This window comes from Chrysemys picta, chromosome 2 (genome assembly GCF_011386835.1).
Source record: "Chrysemys picta bellii isolate R12L10 chromosome 2, ASM1138683v2, whole genome shotgun sequence".
Lineage (NCBI taxonomy): Eukaryota > Metazoa > Chordata > Testudines > Emydidae > Chrysemys > Chrysemys picta.
The window spans coordinates 227,587,977-227,611,971 of record NC_088792.1 but is presented as its reverse complement, the minus strand read 5'-3'; the positions used below and the strand labels follow the sequence as shown (position 1 = coordinate 227,611,971).

General features: G+C 41.2%; 2 protein-coding genes across 34 annotated transcripts in view; one reads left to right on the top strand and one right to left on the bottom strand.

Moving 5' to 3' along the window:
* ASPH (aspartate beta-hydroxylase) overlaps positions 1–2,824 on the top strand; it is a 190,704-nt gene extending 187,880 nt beyond the window's left edge. For all 32 annotated transcript variants that reach the window (XM_065585626.1, XM_024109617.3, XM_024109616.3 and 29 more), the window contains one exon: positions 656–2,824. In XM_065585626.1, the coding sequence (XP_065441698.1) occupies positions 656–806 (151 nt within the window). In that variant the 3' untranslated portion in view covers positions 807–2,824. The remainder of the gene's footprint in view (positions 1–655) is intronic.
* Positions 2,825–4,861: 2,037 nt separating this feature from the next.
* The window catches only part of CLVS1 (clavesin 1), a 122,138-nt gene continuing 103,004 nt past the window's right edge, over positions 4,862–23,995 (bottom strand). Inside the window, exons 4-7 of one of the 2 annotated variants that reach the window (XM_065585637.1) lie at positions 22,872–22,982; positions 21,010–21,245; positions 6,659–6,768; positions 4,862–6,135 (exon numbers count right to left, since the gene is read on the bottom strand). In XM_065585637.1, coding sequence (XP_065441709.1) covers positions 6,122–6,135; positions 6,659–6,768; positions 21,010–21,245; positions 22,872–22,982 — 471 coding nt within the window. In that variant the 3' untranslated portion in view covers positions 4,862–6,121. The remainder of the gene's footprint in view (positions 6,136–6,658; positions 6,769–21,009; positions 21,246–22,871; positions 22,983–23,995) is intronic. The other variant, XM_005288120.5, reaches the window with a different exon arrangement.

Below are 23,995 nucleotides of genomic sequence, written 5' to 3'. Positions count from 1 at the left end.
ACCAAAATAAACTACACTAGTGCAGCTTTCCCCTGTAGACACGCTCTTAGTCTCCTATCCTGCAAAGATTTATGCAGTGAGTCTACTCACATTCTTGACATTAAGTATGAACCAGGATTTAATTTTGTAATTCTGTTATTTTTAATCCAGTTTTTTTTTACATGATTTGTTTCTTTAAAACCATGTTGCTGGCTATTGCTCATCTTTCCATTATTCTCTAATAGTACATGTCTAAAAAGGGCGGGGGGAGCTTGATTTAAAGTATCCAGATAATTGAGAATGGTGGATAGTCAATGCCTCCTAGACTCAGATCCCTTTTATTTATATATATATATATATATACAGAGAGAGAGAGAGAGAGAGAGAGTGTGTGTGTGTGATTCCTGCATGCATGCATACAAAGAGAGAGAACGTAATAGTATAACTCAGTGAATGGAACTACATCAAACTGAACTTTCTATAGTTTATTTCATTCAGAGCTCTGATACAGACATCTCATTTCTCTTTATTAAGTACTAGATCACTTATGGCAAAACATGCTGATTATACCTTCTCTATATATAGAAGAGCATCTCCAGAACAAATACCTGCCCAGATAAGTACCCATATTGGGTGACCAAAAAGCAATAATAAAGGATGTTCTTTTCTATTACAGAACCTGGGAAGAAGGGAAGGTTCTTATCTTCGATGACTCTTTCGAGCATGAAGTGTGGCAGGATGCTGACAGTTATCGGCTGATATTCATTGTGGATGTATGGCACCCTGAGTTAACACCCCAACAGAGACGCACCCTTCCTGCCATTTAAGATGTCATTTCTGATGTAAGAAACAGATGAGGTTTAATCTGTTGGAGTCTGCTAATATAAATAGGCAACATTAATTTTGCTGGCCGTGTGGAAAGTGTCAGCCTTCTAGGGGCTAGAAGATGTGAAGAAATTGTTCCACAATTACTATTGGACTTACATACAAATGTTCCATTCTGTTTCATGCTGAAATGGCACTGATCTGATAGATTTGCTTGTAGGCTGCAAGTACAATAATACTCTTGTCAGCCAAAGAGCTATAAGGCCAAATTTTCAAAATGAGGAATGTGCAAATGTTTGTGACATGTCTATATTATGTGTACCAGTACCACAGACGTACATATGCACAGGGTCAGTTAGTCACTTTATTGGCCTGGTTAATGCACAAATATCTGATTTGTACGTGCACTGCTACCTGGTAATGACATGTATACGTTAGATATGCATAAACATTAGCACACAACTAGCTCTGAAATTCTGTCATGCAATTTCTAATCATAAATGTTTTAAGTGTGAAACAATATGCATATAGTATCAACTGTAGATAATATGAATGAATGGTTTTATTTTGTATTTTTCTACATGGGTAATTGTATTTTTCTATCATAGCTATACATTGATCGTTTCCTTTTGTGAACCACTAATTTTTTAAAAATTATGTATAATAAGTGCACCTCCAGCTTGTAGCAGAGGGAGAAACTTTACATGAACAGATCTTACTTTTGCTAAGTGTGGTCTTTTTTCTTGCCATCTGGAAATGCAAATAGTAACTTGTATTATTTACCTGCCAGTTAATAGAGTTTAAAAACTGATACTCAATCAGTTTTGTTTTCCTAGAATGAAAGAATCCTTTAAGTCTCCTTCAGCTATAAGGATCTCTTCAATTTTAGGACCTCATCCTGGGATGTACTGGGACATCCATTGCCTTAAGTGGGAGTTGCAGGAGCTCAATAACTTTAGGATTATGTAGTTAACTGCTTTGTTCCCTGTCATTTCAAGGCCCTTTGTGTCATGCCATCTTCTGTCCAAGAAGAGTTGGATACTGCTCCTTCTAGGGGCTGCTTCTAGATTGACCTGAGTGGTCATTCCTCAGAATAAGAACCTAAATAGAAGAGAGACAGAATTCTCTGAGCTGGGAGCAGAGGACCAAATTCTGATTTGGAATTCTGATCCTTGCCTGGAAGCACTGACTTCCTGCTAGAATGCGGAGCCAGATAAGAACAGCTTTGAATCTAGTTTTCAATGTATTAATTTCCATGTCAGAAATTAGAGTGCTTAGATTTTCTTAGTTATATCTCCAGAGAAGGGAGATGAGCCTCTTCCCATCTTAGGCTTGGGAAAAAATCATATTGCAGTAAACTGTCAAATGTATTGTGTTACTAAGGTGCCTTATATCGTGGTATCTAAGCACCATGCGCACATACTCCATATGCCATAATCAGACTGTCTGAGATTGTTTACTTCATTAAAGTGGCAATGTTGAAAAAACAGCCTTAACTTTGTATTCCTATAAACTAAGAGCCACTCAGATTTTGGATTTATTAAATAGTTAGGTCATATAGTGCCATATAACACATTGCATGATGGTTTGTGCCGTGAGATGCTGTAACTATTTTTTGGAGTTGTGCAACTTTATTTCCTTTTGGATTAGCAAAATTTGATGACCATGCACTGAACAAGGCTTCAGTCTCAACCAATCATGATCCAGAAAAGCTTGGATGTGCTTTCTAAACCAGAGACAACTATATACCCACCACAATAAGAAATTCACAACTCTCAAGTTAATTATCAGGAGATCCTAAAATAATTGTATTCATTTCACAATTTGAGACATGTAAAAATGCTTATTGGGAGGATTTGGTAGAACGATGTATGAAAACTATTTATAAATGAGGTGCTCAGTATAACTGAGCTCATTGGGAGGCAGCCTCTCCAGCCAATTGTTTAGTTGCATGGCATATTTTGTAATACTGTAAAATGATTAAGAAAGATAAATGATAAAATAATTTTTAAAGAATGAATCAAGAAGTGTTTGGCTTTGAACCAAAATTGTTTCCTCTTAGAGTTCACCTTAAACTACACTGCAGTTTCCATTGGTTGGATTTAACACCCATCCTCTAGAGGTATAACAGATGTTGTTTAGTTTTTAATTTGTGAAAACTTGTGTTGTGCTTTTCTTATAGCTCTGATTGTTTCAGTACTGTTTAGTAGCATTTCTTTTCTCTTCCTCTGAAGGTAGATGCTTTATCATTTGGGATTTTGATCAGCAAATACATTAAAGCACTCAACACTAAACATGCACCTATAAACGTATTAATGCTCATTAAATAGTGTGGGATGCTATATTGTGCATTAAAAACTGAAGTGCCTTGAATGTGGCAATGTGGGTGATGTGGCTTCATTATTAGTAGCTTCTCCACCACTGATATTGCTTCTGTTGTGCTTTGGTGGCAAGGAGTCAAGAATGTAAATTTTTGTTGGATGTAGTTATTGGAATAGCTGTGCACCCAGTAAGCATATGGAGGAACCTATAAAATTGTACAGTGTATCCGTGACACATCATGTTAAGCTTTTTAGGTTGCAAACTGATGTTTTTCCCCAAGAAAGAACCTTTCTACATTGGAAATGCTAATGGAAGAAACAAATGAAAATGCTTTTTAAAATGACAAATATCTTCAGTAAAACATTTTGTCCTTCATATTCATTCAACAAAGGGAGGCAATTTGACAGAGAAGGATCGTACAATCTAATGTTTGTATCATACCAGTAAGGTCAGTGAAAAATTAAATGTCTTTTTCCTGTTCATAGTTATCATGTACCTATGTGCAGAATTTAATGAGAACCACCATCTTCTATTCATGCCCTGATATTTTGGGATATATATTACAGGCCAACACAGATGTTTATTCATGTCATTATTGTATGTTTTAGTCATAACAGCTTAATGGGCTTTCTAACCTTTTATAGAGACTGATGCTCATGGACTAGGAATTCAGTGGCTTTCAAAACACTTCAGCTGCACAACTCTGACTTAAATAAACTCAGGCTACTAAAATGTATTGCAGAATTCCCCAGCTAAGATTTTCTTAGTCTTCTTTCTCTCTACCTCATGACTTACAAAATGTTAGATCACTGTTCTCGTGAGAGTATCATTTCAGTGGCAACACAGGTAAGTGTGTTAACTAGAAAGGCTGTAAAACAAGGCATCTCTCTCTTAGTGACACTACAGTACAGTCTCCATTGAAGCCAGTGGAGCAATGCTATGTTACACTACCTGCCAATGTGTCTAGTGTATTCTACCATGGATTTTAACGTGGGGGGGAGGGATCCCTAAGATGTATGGCTTCAATCTTGAAACATGCTGAGTGCTCATCTGTGGTTCAGGGCATTCCTGCGAAGTGCTTAGGGCTCTCAACACTAGGGTGACCAGACAGCAAGTGTGAAAAATCGGGACGGGGGTGGGGGGTAATAGCCTATATAAGAAAAAGACCCAAAAATTGGGACTGTCCCTATAAAATCGGGACATCTGGTCACCCTACTCAATACTTCTTGACGCCAGAATCACCTTGCAGACCTCTTAGCACCTTGCAGATCAAGCCCTATATCTACCCCATACTGCTGAGAAATACAAACCAATCATAAATTATACACTTTCTGCAATTATTCTGCATGTAACATTAGCAGCTGTATTAATCCCTAGTTTTGTATGATAGTATTTGACAGACCCCTTCTGGCCACGTATAAGTGTGATATTCTATGTCGGTTAGAGGTTACACATTTTATTTTCATTCATTAGGGATGACTATGCCCAGTTGAACTATGTCATCGCTTCAGTGTACCACTCACAAGTTATGTGGCCCTACCTGAGGCATATTTAAAAGAGTATTATGCTGTCCACTGTCAACTCATGTTGTGTATCTGGTTTACAATTACCTTATTTGACATATGGGCACCGACCACTTGTTCTAATAAATGCCATGTAGCACAACTGAATGGAAGGTAAAAAGTGCAAAAGAATGATACAACGGTTTGAAGAAATAAAGTCACAGCAGATGCAATTTCTTAACAGTGGATATTTTTTATTATTTTTATCTATTTCCATTTCAATGTAGGGATGGGATTCATTTTGCAAAGAGAGAGATAACAAACTGATCTTTGGCATTTCAGTTCTACATTTCTGTTCTTCCACATTTCCTTCCAGTCAAAGCACTATGTTATATAATTCATTCTAAGTCTTCCCTTTCCGATTTAACCACAGCCACCATCTGCAATCAGCAGATCCTTCTGGCGACTCCTTTAGCTGATTGCAGGAGGGAAGAGGGTTAAATGGCTCTGCAGAGCTTTCATTTGCTGTAGTGACCTAAATGAAACAATCTGGATTGAACCATTAATCACCAGTGAATTTTTTCCAATGACTTCCCCCAGACACACACACACACACACACACCCATCCCTCTACCCACCCTGTAGAGTTGCCTGTGGAAAAACACATTGGTAAAATTAAATAATTGCATTTCAAATTGTGTCTGTCTGCTGCCCACATAGCTCATTACATTTAGTTGACAGTTTTATAAAGGCTTCATAAATAAAGAATAATCTTTGCAGGGTACAGAAATAAGTGAACCCTGCAAGCAGCCAGTATATCACATCACATACTGTAATGTTGAATGACATTATGCTGGTGATGTTTTGGGTTTTATTTTGTTTTTTAAAAAACCTTGGTAGGGATTGAAGGGTTTTGGAGATGCTGTTATCTCAGGTCTGCAAGCTACATTAAACCTAATAATTAGACTGCACAGGTTAACTTCAAGATACTGTACTTTAAAATGCACTTAATCTAAACTTTGTTTTAGGAAATTAAAGCGCATCCCTGCATAATGACTCAGAAAAACTTCCATCTGTGCATCGTTTGTATGTGTACAAAGGAGTTCATCCTTCGCTTTTCAGTCATTTTAATGTTGCAAATCTAAAAAGGAAAAAAGAAAAGAATAATTTTTTTTTAACAGCTAGACTCCTTACTTTATCTTAGTTAGCATCCTGCACCAAAAGAAATCTGTCTTTGTTTAGCTTTGGCTGCACAGACAGGTGGCTGGTGACAATCATTAGTTGGTCTGGAAAAATGGAGGACCTGTTTTCAAGCACACAGAGAGAGAGAGAGGGTGTTTAAAGCGTGTTGTGTGCTTCGCAGCTTTCTGGTGCTGTTGAAATTTGGCAATGTGTTTGTGTGTGTTGGTGATGCAGAACTCAGTCTAGAGCCAGTAGAAGTTGGGTGTTCTCGCTCTCACCCAGTTCCTCATGTTTCAGCGTGCCAGGTTCCACTACAGACTGAGACCTGAAAGCAAAACACACACATGCTAAGAAAGAGTAAGGCAGAAATACTAATATCTTCAACCTGCCTTAGCTTCTTCAGGATCTTGTGACCTTTGCTTTTTCTACGGTGCTCAATTGAAATGCATAGAAGTATTGGTTTTACTATATATATTTTATATAAAATCATTGGAAAACATATACTTAACAGGAATACCACTTGTTTATTATATGTCCAATTTAACTATCTAACACTTACCCATCATCATTCGTGTTCTTTACTGTAAAGTAAAGGCCTGACCCTGAGAGGTTGAAAACAAATAAAAGGAAGTATTTCTTCACACAACGCACAGTAAACCTGTGGAACTCCTTGCCAGAGGATGTTGTGAAGGCCAAGACTGTATCAGGGTTCAAAAAAGAACTAGATAAATTCATGGAGGAGAGGTCCATCAATGGCTATTAGCCAGGATGGGTAGGGATGGTGTCCCTAGCCTCTTTTTGCCAGAAGCTGGGAATGGGCCACAGGGAAAGGATCACTTGATGATTACCTGTTCTGTTCATTCCCTCTAGGGCACCTGGCATTGGCCACTGTTGGAAGACAGGATACTGAGCTAGATGGACCATTAGTCTGACCCAGTATGACGGTTCTTGTGAGGTGCTGAAATGAAGACAATGGGATTTGTAGGGGCTCGCTTTCTGGACAAGGCCATAAGGCCCTGATCCTGCAAACACTTTAATGGGACTACTCAGATATGTAAAATTTCTCGTGTGCCCTGTCCTTGCAGGACTGATGCCTAATTTATTCTTGCTACATACCTTGAGGTTGGCAAGAAAGAATTAACCCTGATTTACAAATATGGGAAATTGAGGTACAGAGCTTTTGTGACGAGCCCAAGGCCACAGATGGGGTCAGACCCAGGATGAGAAGAGAGGAGTCCCTGGCTCCCCATCCTGTGCTCAGATCTCTAGATCACAACCCTCTCTACCCGAAACAACTTGTCTTGCATAAACTCACTTTAAACAGCAGACCATTTTAAAGCCATCTCTCTATCCTCAAGCTGATAGTTTGTCATTCAGTGCTAAGCTTTGTGGTGTGCCTATGAGCAGTTAGAGAGGAGTGAATGAGTCAGTATTAAGGGGAGTTTAATTTGATAGTGGCAAGATTACATGCAAAAACTAAAACTGAATGCATTAAATTAACAGGAAAAAATAAAACACATTCATTTTACTGGAGCTACTTGCCCTCTACCTTTGCCCGTCCTCACAATTTAAGAAGGGAAGGGCCAGTGTATTTTGTAGAATAGATATGCTGTGTAGCGCCAATAATCTTTCTTGTTATAGTGGGGGATAAGGGATTTGTCTACATGCCTCAATCATCTGTGTTTTGGGGCAGGAATTTACTTCTTGTTTGTTGGGGCAAAAACACTTGGTTTTAATATTTAAGAATAAACCAAAGGGGAAATCATTTCAAATTTTAAAATTAAAAAAAGATAGAAATAAAATCATAAACCACATGATAATCAGTATGGTTTTAAAGAACAGTCTTTCCTTGATACGGTTATCCAGGATTACTGCCAGTTCATTATCTACAGTACATGTCTCTATTTCCTAGTCCTTAATATTATGATAACATCTGTTTGACCACTAGCTGACTCACTGCTCACCAGTTAGATACTGCTGGAGAATTGATAAGAATCATTACTTGAATACATCCTGCAGTATGGAGAACAGAGAACAAATCCTGGTGACAACTGATTGGTAAATTAGTAGTCTTCAAGTTTCTAAACCTTTTTCTTAAACCCTAAACTTTTAAATAGCGCTTTTTTTTACTAGCTATTTTTTCAACTTAAAAAATCTCCAAGCAGCGTCATTCTAGATTTTCTAGATCATAAGAACTAGATACTTAATATGAAGTCTTTGTATCAAATGTTTCAATGAAAATACATTTCCCCAAATATATCCACTGCATGGAGAATTCATGCATTTTAATACACAAAGATTACTGAATCCATTATGTTTGAGTTCACACAAAAATAGAGATTGGACCCAGCTCTAGTACATAAAAACACATTACACAAATGTGAAAATGATGCAACCTGAGTTCAAATAAGAGCATAGTCTCTTTTGCTCTTTCTTTCTCTGTATTTATGCATTTACATGCATGTACACTACTGTAATATATCAAGAAACTGAAACCAAGAGGAAAAACAGCATTCATAGTCTATCAGTCCTTTCCTCTGCAAAGCTTGGTTTATGCCCCTAGTGGTTGCAATTAAAAAAAAATCAACATATGCAAACATACCACAGATAGTTCCTCTTCTACATATAATGGAAAAAATATCATGATTGCCAAATGCTGCCTTTCAGTGGCCGCCTCTGGACATCTCTGTTCAAGCTTTATCATCACTCCTCACTTGGGTGCCTTTGCTCTGAAAGGCTGCAGGTCTCACCACTTCTGTTGTATCCTTCCCAGGCTGCTCCTCCTCACCTTTTTTTCATGTGGGCCCCATACACCTGGAACTCCCTTCTGGACCGGGTATGCTGTGCTTCATCTCCTGCCTTCCAATCTCCCTCTGTTAAACATGCTTCTCCCCTGAAGCCTTTCAACTTGTTTAATTCACCCTTCAAGCACCTGAGCATCCAGGAGACATGGGTTTTGTTTCTCTGCTTAGATTGCAGGGTCCATATTGCCTGTTTCTTCCATGTGTCACCCACCACTGTTCATATTCGACACATAATTAACCTCCGGTGGCCCAGTGATGTGGAGAGGAAGAGACATAAAAGCAAGGTCCTATGCAAAGTAACAAACCATTCAAATCATATTCCCTCACCCCTTTCTGCTCTGTGCAGCTAATCCTAGTGCTCTCAGCGCAGCAGGTAATCATTTCTTTGTTTTATGAGCGCAGCCCCTTCCCTATGACTATAGCTTAAGTGAGAAGCCCCCTCCTGTGATTAACTTGATGTCACAGAGAATGTGCGCTCTCCCTCACAGAAACAAAGGCGCTTGGAATGTACAGTGCTCGTTCTAGCCTCACATGCACACAAAGTCTAGGTAAATGATCTACATGCGGGAGAGCTACAATGGGGTGGGAGGGAGCAAATCCCCCAATCCACTGGCAGGGCACTGAGCAGCCCTGCCACCGCTACTACTAGTACAGCTCAGGGGCTGGAATAGGAGCCACAACTCAGACATGTGCACATGTAATCCTGCACCCACTGGCTAGTCCTTCCCCAAGCCACCTTCAGTCTGAGTTAAAATACCCTGAATGTGTATTGAAAGATCCCTCAACATAATATACTTGTCCACTAAATGCATCACAGTGCACTTGATTCACCACATTCAAGGCCACTGCATAAACCATGGCCGATGCCCAGCGCATTAAAATAATACAAACAGGAACCCAACCTCAACATTATCTGTGGCCCAGCTCTGTGACAGCAATAATCTGTTTTTTCTCCCCTTTGTCTTCATTAGAAGCTGCTTAGCCCCCCTCCTCTAAAATAAATAATTCAGCCCTTTCTCCTGAGTTGTCTTTCTAATACTTAAATCCAGCTTAACCCAAGGGGCCGAGTACTGATTTATACAATCAGCACAGCTTGCCTGATCTCAACTGCACCTCTAAGCAATCACAACAAAGAACCAGCCGTGCTGTTCAGATTTTCACTTTCTAAACGCGGATTTTTTTTTTTGCTGGGAAATGAACGTTTAGGTGTTTTGGGTGGATTTTGTTGTTGGGTTTTGCTTTTGTTTGTTTTGGTTGGTTGGTTTATGGAAGGAGTTAGGAAGAAAACAATGAAACAGCTTTTGAGTATGTTAATTCTCAGTGGGATTCAAAAGGCATTTTTCATGTACATGGGCTCCAGTAGTTACTAAAATATAGCTCCTCAGAAATGAATGTTGTCCATTTACCCCAGTGAGGATGTGGCTCGTAATGTCCTAGCTTTCTCAGTGGGCAGCAATAGGGTGACCATATTTCCCAACGGGAAAACAGGACACCATGTGGGGCTAGCCCGAGCGCTCCCCCCCAACCCCCGTCCCCACTGCAGGGCTGGCCCTAGCCGTTTGCCCGAATCCCCATACACACAAATGGGTCTGGCCCAAGCCACTCGCCCGACCTATGCCTGAGCGCCCCTCCCCCCCCCCCGGTGAGGCTGTTCACCTGAGCCCTGCCTGCCCCCCTCAAGGGGGCTGGCATCGTCGCTCACTCCCCACACATTCCTCAGCACCCCCCCCTTTTTTTTTTTTTTTTTTTTTTTTTTTTTTACAAAAGTGGTCATTTGTCCCCTTAGCTCTTGCCAATTGATCAAGTTAGCAAAAGCCAAGGGGACAAATGACCACTTTTGCCAAAAAAGTCAGGATGGCTGAGACAGGGCTTAAAAAAGGGACTGTACCGGCCAAAACAGGACCTATGGTCACGGTAGGCAGGGTGCTCCTATTGATGTGATGATGTGAATTGGTGGAAGGTTTGCAACATGAATGTATTAGTGTTTTAAAATACATCTTGAAATATTATATTCTGTAATTACTTTACCTAATTTTAGAAAGAGGCTGTGGTCTATTACAGACTGCCTGTTTACAAGGCACTTCTGCCTGTCATAGATTATAATATTGTCTAGCTGCAAAAAACAGTTAAATAAGCAAAATACCAATTTTATAACAGTGAAACTCACATTCTTGGCTCCTGTTTCTGGGCCTACTTCATGTCACTAACAAATGCCTTCAATTCATAGAAAGCAATAATGTTCTAGATGTGCACAAATAGATTCAACTCCGCATTTAAGGATGTATGCTCAATCTAATATTAAAACTAGGATTCACAGTAAATTTTTTTTCTTTCTTTCTTTCTTTTTCTCAGAAATACCAAAATAGAGGAAGGTGTATTAACACTTTCTTCACAGAATTTTGGTCAATCACTCATCAAAATTGATTAATGAAATCTGACCGTGTAGGCTGCCTAATCGTGTATATAACTTGTAGCCCCACCATTTAAATACCAGTTTAAGCCATGTTGATTTTAACTGTTAAGTGGGCAGTACAAAATTTTGCACTTATGATAGATGAGTTTACCTTGATTTATACCATCATTCCTGATAAAACTCAGGGACTGTTTTCCTATCGGTGTCGTGCATAAACATGATGCAACACTTTAGTAAATGAAAGGCACAAGTACATGGAAGTTCATAATTCCAAAATGTCTTCATTTTGTTGCCTTTAAGTGATTACCAAGTGCCAAATTCAGAAGTGATGGGTAAGGTGGTATCAATTAATTTAGAGTCCCCTAGACCTACTTACACCTGTTCTGTGTCCATGTCTAACTTACATGCCAAGAAGCCAGAAGATGTAAGTTAAAGTAGAATGGGGAATACTTTAGTTTGCACCTTCTAGACTCTGTGTGTAAGGCAGACCTGAGTAGACTCCTTTATGCATGAGTAAAGCAGGCATAAGTAGGTCTAAGGGGGTATAATTAAATGTACATTTCTGAAGGTATCTCCTATGTCCCAGTTCACCCATGATGTAACTCCAATGCATGTGCATTTACTTGGCTCTGAAGGCCATTTTCACCATGCATGAATGGGATATTCTATTCCAACAGTAGTGTATCACAGGGATAGTTCATCCTCCCTGCCAATTAATTCCTAGGCCTCGACAGTAAGATTATCATCAAGGGTGCCAACTGTGAGGTGGGTTTGGTGGTGTGGGTCTCTGCTCAGTGGGGGCAAAGGTAAACAGCCACTTTCAAGTCACTACGTCCTGGGCCACATGTGAACCAATAATCTAAATAAGAAAGATGAATTATCCCTTTATCAGTCTTCTGGTCCATCCAGTCATCGTCCCCACCTCACTATATTTTTGTGATTTGGTTGCTGGTTTTCTTTTAAAGCGTTTGCTGCCACAATTTACAATACCTATCACTCCAGCCTTGCAAAGCACATCTTTTGTCTCAGTGTTTTTTACACTGCAAACCACAATTGACTGACTCAGTTGAAAAATCTCTGCTGAATGCCAGCATCCCAACTCAAATGAAGGTTGTGGATGCAATACCTACCTCCCAGCTCTAGTGTCACAAGAGAGTTGGAGGATGAAAACTTTGGGCCCTTTCCATGTTCCCAGTGAAGCAAATGAAAGTTTTGCTGCCTTAACTGGATGAAGTATTCAGTCCTTCCTGTGCATTTCAGGGAAACATGAGTCACGATGGAGGAAAGGAATCCTGAATGGTTATTAGCCTGAGCACTTTAGTCATGTATTCGTTCCCTGCCTCCTTTGATAATCTCGTTGGGATTCATGCTGCTTCTGTGGTAATTGAACATTTTGTTCTAAACCCACAGGTGGTAGTGCCAAGTGATCCTCCACACACATTTTACTTTGTGCTGGTGACTCATTCCAATTTAATGCCATCCAAACATTATTTGGATTTAGAAAGTATGAATCATCTTCCTGATAATATTATCTGAAGTTATTGCTAGACGTGCCAAGCTAAAATGCTAGGGCTAGTCAGAGCACTAACAAGTGACTGTTTTCTCCCTAAAACCCACTGATCTAAAATGGATGCTGGTTTACTTTGTATTTAGAAGTGAGGTCTGCTTGGGGGTAGGAGCTGGACATGCAAACTCTGGCTTTGTTCTCCAAGGATCACAGCTGCTTCCACTGAAGGAAAGTAGAAATCCTCCACCCCTGGAAGTTTTTCTTGTCTCAAGGTAAGCCTGTGTTGTTCACTGATTATTCACACAACAATAAAAGCCCCAGGGCCTTTGCTCCTGCCTCTAGGGTAAAACTTCACCTTCTGCAGTATATACAAAAGAAATTTCCACGGAACTTCTTTACATGATGTGATAGGAAAGAATAGTAATGCTGCTAATGCCTCATTGTCTAGGATTTTGGAGCTGTCGATGCTAAGTATTCTTTTCTAGAAAAGCATTAAAAGTATTTATTCTTGTGGCACAGACTCACAGCATTTAGTATTCCATAAATAATATTCTACTTAAGATGTCTTGAAGCTTTTTCTTCATGGAGTCTATTTTCCTCACCTAAACCAATGAAAGATCTAAGACACTAGTGAGACTGCTTTGCAGGAGTCTAACCTGTAATCTTGTGCATGGTCTTTCAGGACCTGTCTGTCATCAGCAGATTGGTGGAGAGTACACAATTTATATGATGAAAGAAGCAGGGTGGGAGGGTTTACAGGGCAGGATTCATGTGTTTGAGCCAGGTGGTTCTGTCTCTATCTACAGTAGAACCTCAGAGTTACAAACACCTCGGGAATGGAGGTTGTTCATAACTCTGAGATGTACAGTATCAGAGGGGTAGCCGTGTTAGTCTGAATCTGTAAAAAGCAACAGAGGGTCCTGTGGCACCTTTGAGACTAACAGAAGTATTGGGAGCATAAGCTTTCGTGGGTAAGAACCTCACTTCTTCAGATGCAAGTAATGGAAATCTCTACACTGATTTATACCTGCCTCTGGAGATTTCCATTACTTGCATCTGAAGAAGTGAGGTTCTTACCCACGAAAGCTTATGCTCCCAATACTTCTGTTAGTCTCAAAGGTGCCACAGGACCCTCTGTTGCTTTCTGAGATGTACGTAACTCTGAACAAAACATTAGGGTTGTTCTTTCAAAGGTTTACCACTGAACATTGACTTAATGCAGCTTTGAAGCTTTACTATGCAGAAGAAAAATGCTGCTCTCCATCCCAATTGGCAGCACAAATGTTTGTTCTCACAGACTGGTTAATTACACATTTAATGGGGATGGCAAGCCCATTTTAAAGGTAATTAAAAAAAATCAGGTCCTAAATCTTTCCTCATAAATCAGTGTCTCGTATATATTGGAGATAGAGGGGGATTTGTATTGTATCAGTCGAGAGTACTATTATTCATCAATCAATCCTTTTTCAGAGGACCACATAGCAACTCAGTTTTGGCTCTGGCATTTAGTAGAAATCAAGTGACTCCTCTCTTCAGCAGTCTGCAAAGTCCTTCAGTCCCTATGACCCCTGCACAGAATATGGCCCTGATTCAGCAGAACACTTAAGTCTCGTTGGAATAAAAAGAGCCTTGTTGAATGGGGATTTTAAATTGAGAGGCAATATTTTTCGCCTGTTGAAGTTACTAAACCTAGCTCCCTTCTCAAACCTTCTAAGCCTAGCTTCCTCCATGCTACTCAACCTCATAGAGTTTTAGGGGTGGGCACAACTGAATCCAAGATTCTGAGGTTTTTGTTCAATAAAACTGTTCAGTAAATCTGAAAGTGGAAGTGCTCAGGTTTATGAGGGGCTGGGTGTGTGTGTGTGTTGAGGGGGGAGGGGGCAGGTGAGCTGGAGTTTAACCCCTTAGTAGAGGGTAGCATTCACTACATGTAAAATGTTCCTGTGTAAGGCCCTGAGCTTGCAAACAATTATGCATGTGTTAAATTTTATGCATGCGAGTAGTCCAATTGATTTCACTAAGTCTGTTCTCCTGTGTTCAGTTAAGCATGAGTGTCTTTGCAGGGTTGGAACCCAGGAGTATGTCTCATTCAGAGCTATATCTGAACCTACTTAAAAGCTATTCAATGACCTTAGACTTCTCTACCAAACTAACCTTGCTTAGTAGAACAAATCCAAAGTGGAAAGAAGAGTGAATCCTCATGCTCACTTCTGAAGCTTTGAGTAATGCTCAGATATGTTCTTACTATTGAAAGAGTAAATGAAAACAAGTGGGGCAATTCACTCCTCGGTGGGGATATTCTGAAGTTGGGAAAGCCAAGAAAACCCTGCTGTTTCTCCAGCAGTTTAGCCTTAATTTTCAAATGACATCATTATGTAGGGGTATATACATAACTATGTGAGAGAACGCAGATGACTTTACATATGTGTAACATAGGGTCCTGTGGCATTGCGTCTGATGAAGTGGGCATTCACCCACGAAAGCTTATGCTCCAATACTTCTGTTAGCCTTAAAGGTGCCACAGGACCCTCTGTTGCTTTTTACAGATTCAGACTAACACGGCTACCCCTCTGTTACTTTACATATGTGTGTGATAATGTGATTGTTACATTCAGTCACAAACTATACAACAAGGACCAGATTACTACTCTTTTAATCCAGTTTTATACTGCTCTAACTCCATTGATTTCAGAGACAAGGTAGGGTACAAGTGAAGAAGTGGTGATTCAGCTGCCAGGAATTTAAGGTGGCTGGATCGCACTTCCAAAAGGCTTTATAAACCAACGAAAACCCACTTCTGTACCAATAACATGCTCATGACATGCTCACCTTGAAAGCCACCTTTTCCAGTCCTATGCCTCCCTTATTTAATCTTTCCTTCCTGCTACTAACAAGCCGATGTGCTGTGGCAAACATGACAGTCATACCAAGGTTGTTCCCCCGCTCCCCCGCAGGAGTGAGAGGCTTCAAGCCTTTCAGACAGACACACTGTAACCAATCAATTAGACCACATTGTGAAACTCTATTCATTTACCTCTCACCTCCCATCTGCTCAGTTCCCTCTAATTCTCTTCCCATTTCATGAACACCTCAGGGCTGTTCATCTTCCTGTTTTTTATTCCATTTGTAGAAAATAATAAGCAGGGGAAATGTTTCGGTTAAACTCTCAGCCATTAATTTTCTTATTGGCAAAGCGTGAGGGACATTTTTTCCCCCAACATGCTATGTAACCTGTCAGGGGTGGGAGAGAAAATGGTGGTTGTACTATATAGCATGTTTCCAAAACTAAACCATAATACACTTTGATTACGACAGAGAAAACAATATATAAGAAAATGTAGAAAAACATCCAAAACATTTAATAAATTTCAATGGATATTCTATTGTTTAACTGTGCAATTAAAACTGCGATTAATCGCGATTAATTTTTTTGAGTTAATCGCGTGAGTTAACTGTGATTAATCGACAGCCCTAATTTTTATGCTATGGTATTTATGTTATGTTATGGTATTAGCGCTTCGGTAGTAACTAGGTGCTGACTGTGAGCCAGCATCAGATTTGCCCCATAAAAACAGAAGCATCTGCTGAAGGGGGATAGTAAGGTCACACTGGAGTTAATAACTAATAAAACAGTGAAAGACCTGGCTTCCATAACCTAGCCATCAGGAGCCAGTCTGAATAAATAGGAACCCTGCACATTTCTGCCCAGAATGACCCCCTAGTTCAGGCTCAAAAATATTCTAAAACCTATTTCTTTGTTTATTATACTGGCACCAGTCATAGCTTCATAGTTATGTTATTTTTTTCTCTTAAAGCAGGCATTCGTTGTCTTTGTTAGATATGGGAAATAGAATCTATCCTCCCCAAACATACAGCTCCTTCTCTTTGAGCACTGGAGGACTTTTCTGAGACCGTAGAAGTAAAATTTGATAATTAGATTGGGTTATATTTGTCTTGAAAATGATCCTTTAAGAAACCGAATCATGAGCAGAAAATATGGGAAAAAAAATCTAATGTGTATTTAAAAATCAATTTGATCTAATCTGGGGTCACAAATCCTAAAAATGCCTTACTTATAACCATGCAGGGACAGATGATCAAAGGAATTTAGGCACCTAAAGATGAAGATGTGGCCTACTGCAATTTTCAAAGTATTTAACTAGGTTAGGCACCTAACTCCTATTGATGTCAATGGTTAACCTATTGAAGTGCTTTTAAAAATCCCAATAAGCATCTAACTACATCTTTAGGCATATCAATCGTTTGAAAATGTGGTCCTTGGTCACTATAGAGCAGAGTTAAGGATGTTTTGTGCCTACACCATGCATTTCCACATGTTAGCATGTCTGGATTTCTTTTAAGTGCAACTGTAATTCTGAATTTTCTGGGTTTATAATGTTTGATTTTGGGGATAATTGCAACATCCTTGCAGTGTATTTTGCAATGGCACTGGAACACTTATAAGAGTGGGGGTGCTGAAAGCCAGCCCCTTTACCCCTGTTCACCCCACTCCCTAGAGCTGTGGCCAGGAGCAGGGCCGTGTCTCCAGGAGAGGGGGACTTGGACAAGCATAAGGGGGCCCAGGTTGGAGCCACAGCTGGGGGCGGGCGCGGGGCCAGCATCTGGGACCCCGCATAAAATGAAGAACCACTAGTTCCTGCGCCTATGGTTTTTTTGCCCTTAAATCACTGATACATGTTCTCAACCTAAACTCTGTCATAACACAGGTTTTTTTGGCTGGGTAGTTTTGATAAATTTCATTTCTCAACAAAAAGCAACAAAGAGTCCTGTGGGACCTTATAGACTAACAGATGTGTTGGAGCATAAGCTTTCATGGGTGAATACCCACTTCGTCAGATGCACGCATTTCTCAACAGTTTATTTCTAAGTGGCATTGGCTTTTCAGATCTGTCTTGATTGAAGGCAAGTTCCAAGGGGTGCACTTGGGCAACAGAGAGAGTGGAGGAGGAGCAGTTAGCTGACAAATTGTGTCCCAGCCTACCTCAAGTCAGGGATTCCCCTTCCATCACCTTTGCCAAGGATCTAGCTCACAGAGGAAGAAGTGACCCAAGACCCAGCTGTTGATAGGTGACAGCGATATAATAGAGAGGCAGGTATTGGAAACGAAAGAGATTCACATGATAGTAAGGGCAGAATACATACTGCTGCTGAACACAAACAAGACTAAGGTGGCACTCTTGGGAAAAGGGAAGATCTTCAAAGAATTACCATCTTCGGTAACATCCCCCCGATTGCTAACTCAGTCTGCAGCTTGGAGATCCTTTTGCACTCACTGCTAAGAGAAGTCCAAATAGCTATGGGCAGTCATTGCCATCTGTAACTGGTGTGGTGAGCATTCATGACCCCTGGGCTTAATTAGTTCAACCCGTTATATCTAAGCGTGAAGCTACATGCCCAGAAAAAAACTCCAACTGATACAAAATGCAGCAGCTCTTTGATTAAGCAACAAAGATCTCCATGAGAACTTCAGTCTGGTGCTCTGCTCTCTGTACTGGCTACCTATTGAATAGAGAGTCCAACTCTTACCCATTTCTTGATATTCAAAACTCATTGGCATTGGCCCTCATTAGGCGAGAGAGAACTTCTCCCTCCATAATCACGATCTCCCACAAAAGCTACATTGCTCAACCAAACAGGCTTACCATCACTGGAGGCAGAACTTTCACGGGAGCTGGACCTAGACCGGAACACCCTCCCAAAGAGAGATGACTGACTGCTGTTCTCACCCATATAAACAATCTAAAACCAACATAACCACTCTTTAAGAATGAGTTGACTTTGCCATTACTATATTAATGCTAGTTTTCATGTTTTATTACCTTGTCTATTTCAAACTTCATTGAGCTGAATCTTAGTAAACAAATCAAATCTGAATGGATTTTGTTGTTGCTGCTGCTGTTCTGGCTATTGCACTCATTATCTGCAGTCATCAGTAGTTTTGCTGTGTTTTCCATCTGTTATTCAGTATTAGGGCTCTGGTATTTTTCCATGGTATGAGATAATTTCAGAGGATGGGGCTATCATTTCCCTTTGTTATGATTTTTTCTCAATGTGAGTGGTTGATTTCCGCTCAGGTCCTTAGTTGGACCAAAAGGAAACCGCAGATGTTTGCGTAAGACCCTGTTCACACTATAATATTTGCCAGGTCGTGAAACTGCTTTCAAAATCATTTTAATGCCTATGCTCAAGAACTATTTTCTATGCTGTTTTTTAGAATGTTTTCCTCATTTACACAGACTGGCATTTGCTAAAATAAACATGAAATTGTTTACAAGAACAGATCTTGTGCAGTTTCATGGTACTGGGGAAAAAAACTGCTGAGGATGGGGAAGGGAGGTACTGTTGTGGTCTGATCGTTAATTAGTATTCCAAAACTCAGCTCAGTTCTGCGTACCTGAAGCAGCTCATGTACCTGTTTCTTCTTCATTGTATCTGTACCATTTGCCATCATCAGAGACTTCCTGGGGTATTTTCTTGTCTCTGGTGTTATGTAGTTTGATATGCACAGTATGTTTTTCAGGTAAGAATGCAAGGTCTATTTTACTAATATCTCAAAGGTTCTGTTTTTCTGTCAGCTTTGTATTAACTTCATGAAATGAAGTAAGACCATATTTCGGTTAGTTGCTCTCTGATTCCATCTCTTGGTGGTTTCTTTCTGATCTGTAGTTCTTGCCTTGTTTTCTCAATGTAAATGGTATTAAAGTCCTCAGAGGGAATGGAGTAGACATAATGTTTCACATACAGAACTTGTAGTGGGAGGTGTGTGCTCAGGTTATCTCAAAATATTGTGTAAATCCTCCCTCCCCCCCCAGCTGTAGACTGTATTCTCTATTCTCTTACAAAAGCGTTCACTCACTAGTAGCCTTTACATATTGCTCAAGTGCTGTGGTTATCACATCTGTTTCAAAGTTGCTGCAGTTTGAACTACAGTTCATTACTGCCTTTATCTATGATCAAAACACGAGGCACTACAACTACATATTTTTTTTAAAAAAAAGGGTGAAGGGGCTCTGATGATTAAAATACCCTCACTATTGTGTACTTGGAAGCGCATGCATTTACATGGCCCCCCCCCCATATTTTAAGTGAATATTTTGAATAGCGGAAGGGTCCTGTAATAATAATAGCATATGTTTATATCACTTTTTGTTTTCATTGGCCATATAACCAACTAGTGTCTTTATAAATAATATACTTTAGTTCAACCGCATTCCTGGGTGAAATCTCATAGCATGTTTTATGCAGGAGACTGGACTAAAAGAAATCATAATTGTTCCTTTCAGCCTTCAAATCTATGATTCTGTTAGGATCATCCTTTCTTTTGTTCCTTTGAAAATAGTATAATGACTAAAAGTGTCAGATATTTTTTTAAGTCACTCTCTAAGCATACAACAGGTGTTGGTCATCTGATAAACTCTAAACAAAATCATGCCTTGAGTTAAGAGACAAGATTTTATGATACCTGTGGAGAAGGAGAGCTTTTCTGAGAGGAGAAAAAGAGAGCGATTAAATTATTTTAATAGGGGGAAAAACTCATTTGTATTGCATGAAAAAGGGAGATTTAAGATCAAAAATCACTTACTCCTAAAAAACAAAACAAAACAAAACAAAAAAACACTGATGACAACCATAACGTTTTGTTCAGAGTTAGGAACATTTCAGAGTTACAGACAAGCTCTATTCCTGAGCTGTTCGTAACTCTGAGATTCTATTGAAGCTACACCAGTATAGGTCTGTGTAGTGTAGACCAGACCTCAGAGTGTGGTGTCATCCAGCACAGGCCCTACAATGACACTCAGAAATCCACAAACCTCACTATTCTGTACTGGGTCCCCCTCCAGTCAATTAGTGCAAATTAGTGAGCTTTGTGTATTTAAAAACTATCATTTTAAGTTTTGGAAGCACTAAATACAGATCTAAAAGTAAAGATCTTCCTGTAGGGTTCAGAGACCAGCTTTACTAGCTGAACAGATAATGGGTAGTGATTGCATAGACACCTAAAGGAGACTCTTCATTTTTTAGAGGGCTACGGTGCTTGTTATATACCAACTACCAGTAGTACATTACAGGGAGCTAAAATCTATCATTGACAAGTGTGGTCAGCATGTACCAAAGCAACAGAAATAATCCTGTATATTATGCAATGGAAATGGCATTCCATTGTGATTTTTTTCATTGAATACAATGTAAGGGGTCTCATTAATTTCAACTTGTTTTTGTTCACAATCATTCATAATCAGAGAAGTAATTATAGTACTGCCGAGACACTTGCCTTTTACTGCTACATAGTAATCACGCTTCAGGCTAAAGTGCCCCGTACTTTCAGCTTCAGCAAAATGAGCTCCTGCCTCTTATTAAATTGGGTTAGTCCAGCCATTAGACTGGTGCTGACTAAATACATAACCTATAATGTGAAACAACAGGACAGAATTTGCACTCGTGGCCAGTTCTCACCTTGTCATGTGTTTTGGTGAGCACCCCCTCTCTAGGTTGGAGGATGAGTGCTTCACGTGCATCACGTTGTAGGAAGTGTGAGTGTATTCGTTTTCATCACTGTAGTCAGGACCAAGTAATGTCCGAGCCCAAGTTCCCATGTCATAAGGAGGAAGTGTACCTCCAAATTCAGAGGGCAGGCATTCCGGGTGTATTAGCTGGTGAAGGCTGTTCAGATTGTTACCATGGAGAAAGATCTGAAACGAAACAAAGCAAAAGCACAGTCAGTTCCTTATTTCACAAAGCATTATAATTTAGAGCAGTGAATTTGCTCTGCAATTTATGGGTGGGTCTTTTCAAAAGCACTCAGCATTAGATTAACTCTGCTCCCATTGAAGTCAACGCTGAAAATATGGTACTAGAGATGTTCCCTGCCATTACCATAAGGTATATATCATATAAAACCAGGGAAAGGGTGGGTTGTGGAATTATTTTTGAGGGAAGGGAGGAAAGATTCCTGGAAGAAGTGTGTTCTAAAGAAGGCTCTGAAGAAGAGGGATATGGATCTGTTATTGGATGCCACAAGAGAGAGAAAGCATGAAGAAGAGAGTGAGAGAAGATAATAAAGGGATCGGAAAGGTGAGAGGTCTGTAAGAGAGCTAGAGGGAGCAAGAGGAGACAAGATCAGAGATATAAACTAGAACAAGATTATGAAGACCTTTAACATAAAGGCAATGAGATGGAACTGGTACAGTAGCAATTAAACCTGGAGCCCAGCTCAGTGACAGAATCACTGTCTATTTCAGATAGGCACCCAAATCTAGACCTATTTATTTTCAGAGCTCAGAAAATACTCAGTAGTTTTGGTGTGCAAGGGATCATGTGCGAACATTTTCCTCAATTTGGATCCACATTTGGATTCACATTCTCTCCTGTCAAGTGAGTTGTTTTGGGTTCAAACAAAACATGGCATTTTAACTGACTTTTCATCAAAATTGCACAATTTGCTAATTTTGTGCTGTTTCAACACATTTATAAACTGACCCAAGTCTATGTACCTGAACAATTTTCTTTCAACTTATCCTCAGTTTCTGACTTTGTAACAAAACACTGAACCACACAAAGCTTCTAGTAATTTAGGGTTTTATTTGAACACTCTGCCGAGCTCCAGTTATCCTTCTGCTCTTTAAAGCAGACATGTTTTCACACTGAAGGACTCCTCAGCCTGTTCAATACTCCTCAGATGGAGCCCAGGCCAGATTTTGGTGCCTTTCTGAGATCCATTTTAGTGACTATGGACTTCAGGATAAAAATGGGCAAAGACAGTGAGGTCTAATAATCCAGGTACATCTCTGCAGCAAAGACCTGCTTCTCCTCCTGTTGTGTGAGCTGATATAGAGAAGTGGAAGTTTTGTGGACACCAGTGGGAATTAAGAAAGGCAACCTGCTGAAGAAGCAAAACTGGCAAGTTCCTTGGAGTTGATAGTACCTCACTGGGCAGAGATCTAGCTCTATGGGAGTTTCTTAATATGGGTGGCTTCAATGGGAGACTGTGCCTGTCCCTCCACTATCACAGCTCAGGAAATACTTCCTCTGTCCATAGGCATGCCTTGTCCATTGTATGACAGGATAGTGCCTGTTCTTTGTAAGTAATCAAAGGTTCTGTGGTCCCTGACTTGGATTCTGAAAATAACCTATTTCTGCTGAATTATTGATTAAATCTAGGCTAATTGCATACTCCAGCTGAGGCTTCAGTCATAGCTGCAGTTATCAGAGGCCCATTCAAAAAAACACAGAGAAAAAAGAATAAAACAAAGAAAGTAGGGAACTATTCAAGCTAATTCGGGTCTGAAGCTTCACAGGTTTTCTCCCCCTCTAATTACCCTTTTCCTTGTCTTGTCTTTGAGGAATGGTTTGATTAGTGTGTACAGGGCATGGATGTACCAGGGCTGGTTGACAAAATGGACTCCTCCAAAGCGAGCAGGAAAGCTGTCCTGTAGAGAAGAAAGAAATGGAAGGCAATTAACAGATGCACCAAATTAGTCAGGCTGCCAGCAGGACTAAAGTCAAAGGAACAAAGTAGTCGGCTTGTGGTGGGGAGATGGGTAGTGCAGGAGGACTAAGAAACACATGCACTGTTTTAAGGAGCCACTATCCCATTTCCCTCTGTGCAGTTACACCTAGGGTGACCAGATCACCAAAGACAAATATCGGGACGCGGGGGGGGGGACGTGGGGGGGGCGGGGCGGGGGGCGGGGCCAAAAAAAAAAAAAAAAAACCTTCCTCCGCAAGCGCTGGAGGGAGGCCCGGGAGACTCAGGGGAAGCGCGGGGCCAGGGTAAGAGTCCGGCCTGGTCCCGAGCAGGCAGGACTCAGTCGGGTGGTAGGGAGAGGAGGGGGGTGGCCCGCGGGGCCAGGCGGTGGCTGTTCTCCCCCCCGGCCAGCGAGACTCGGGAGCAGCTGCTGCTGCAGCTCCCACTGCTGCGGGGGCAGGAAGCGGCCATGGCGCTCCGCGGCTGCGGCTCTGGCGCCCCCGAAGCCCCCGAGCCCGGGCCTGCTGCGGGAACCCAGCAGCACGCACGCTGCGCCCAGCCCCTGGCCGGTCACGTCTGGGCTACTGCCCAGCTGGTGCTATCCCGCGGCGGCCCCGGAGCGGGGGCAGCAGGCCCCAGCCCCCCCGTCCCGCTCGGGTCCCGCAGGGGAACGAACGGGGCTGGGCGGCCGATGCCTCCGCCCCGGGGCCGCCGCGGGATTGCACCAGCTGGGCAGCAGCCCAGATGCGACCGGCCAGGGGCTGGGCCCAGCATACGCGCTGCTGGGTCCCTGCAGCAGGCCCCGGCTCGGGGAGTTCGGGGGCGCCAGAGCCGCCGAGCGCCATGGCCCCGCGGGCCGCCCCCCTCCTCTCCCAACCACCCGACTGAGTCCTGCCTGCAAGGGAACAGGCCGGACTGTTACTCACCCCGGCCCCGCGCTTCCCCTGCGTCTCTGGGGCCTCCCTCCAGCGCTTG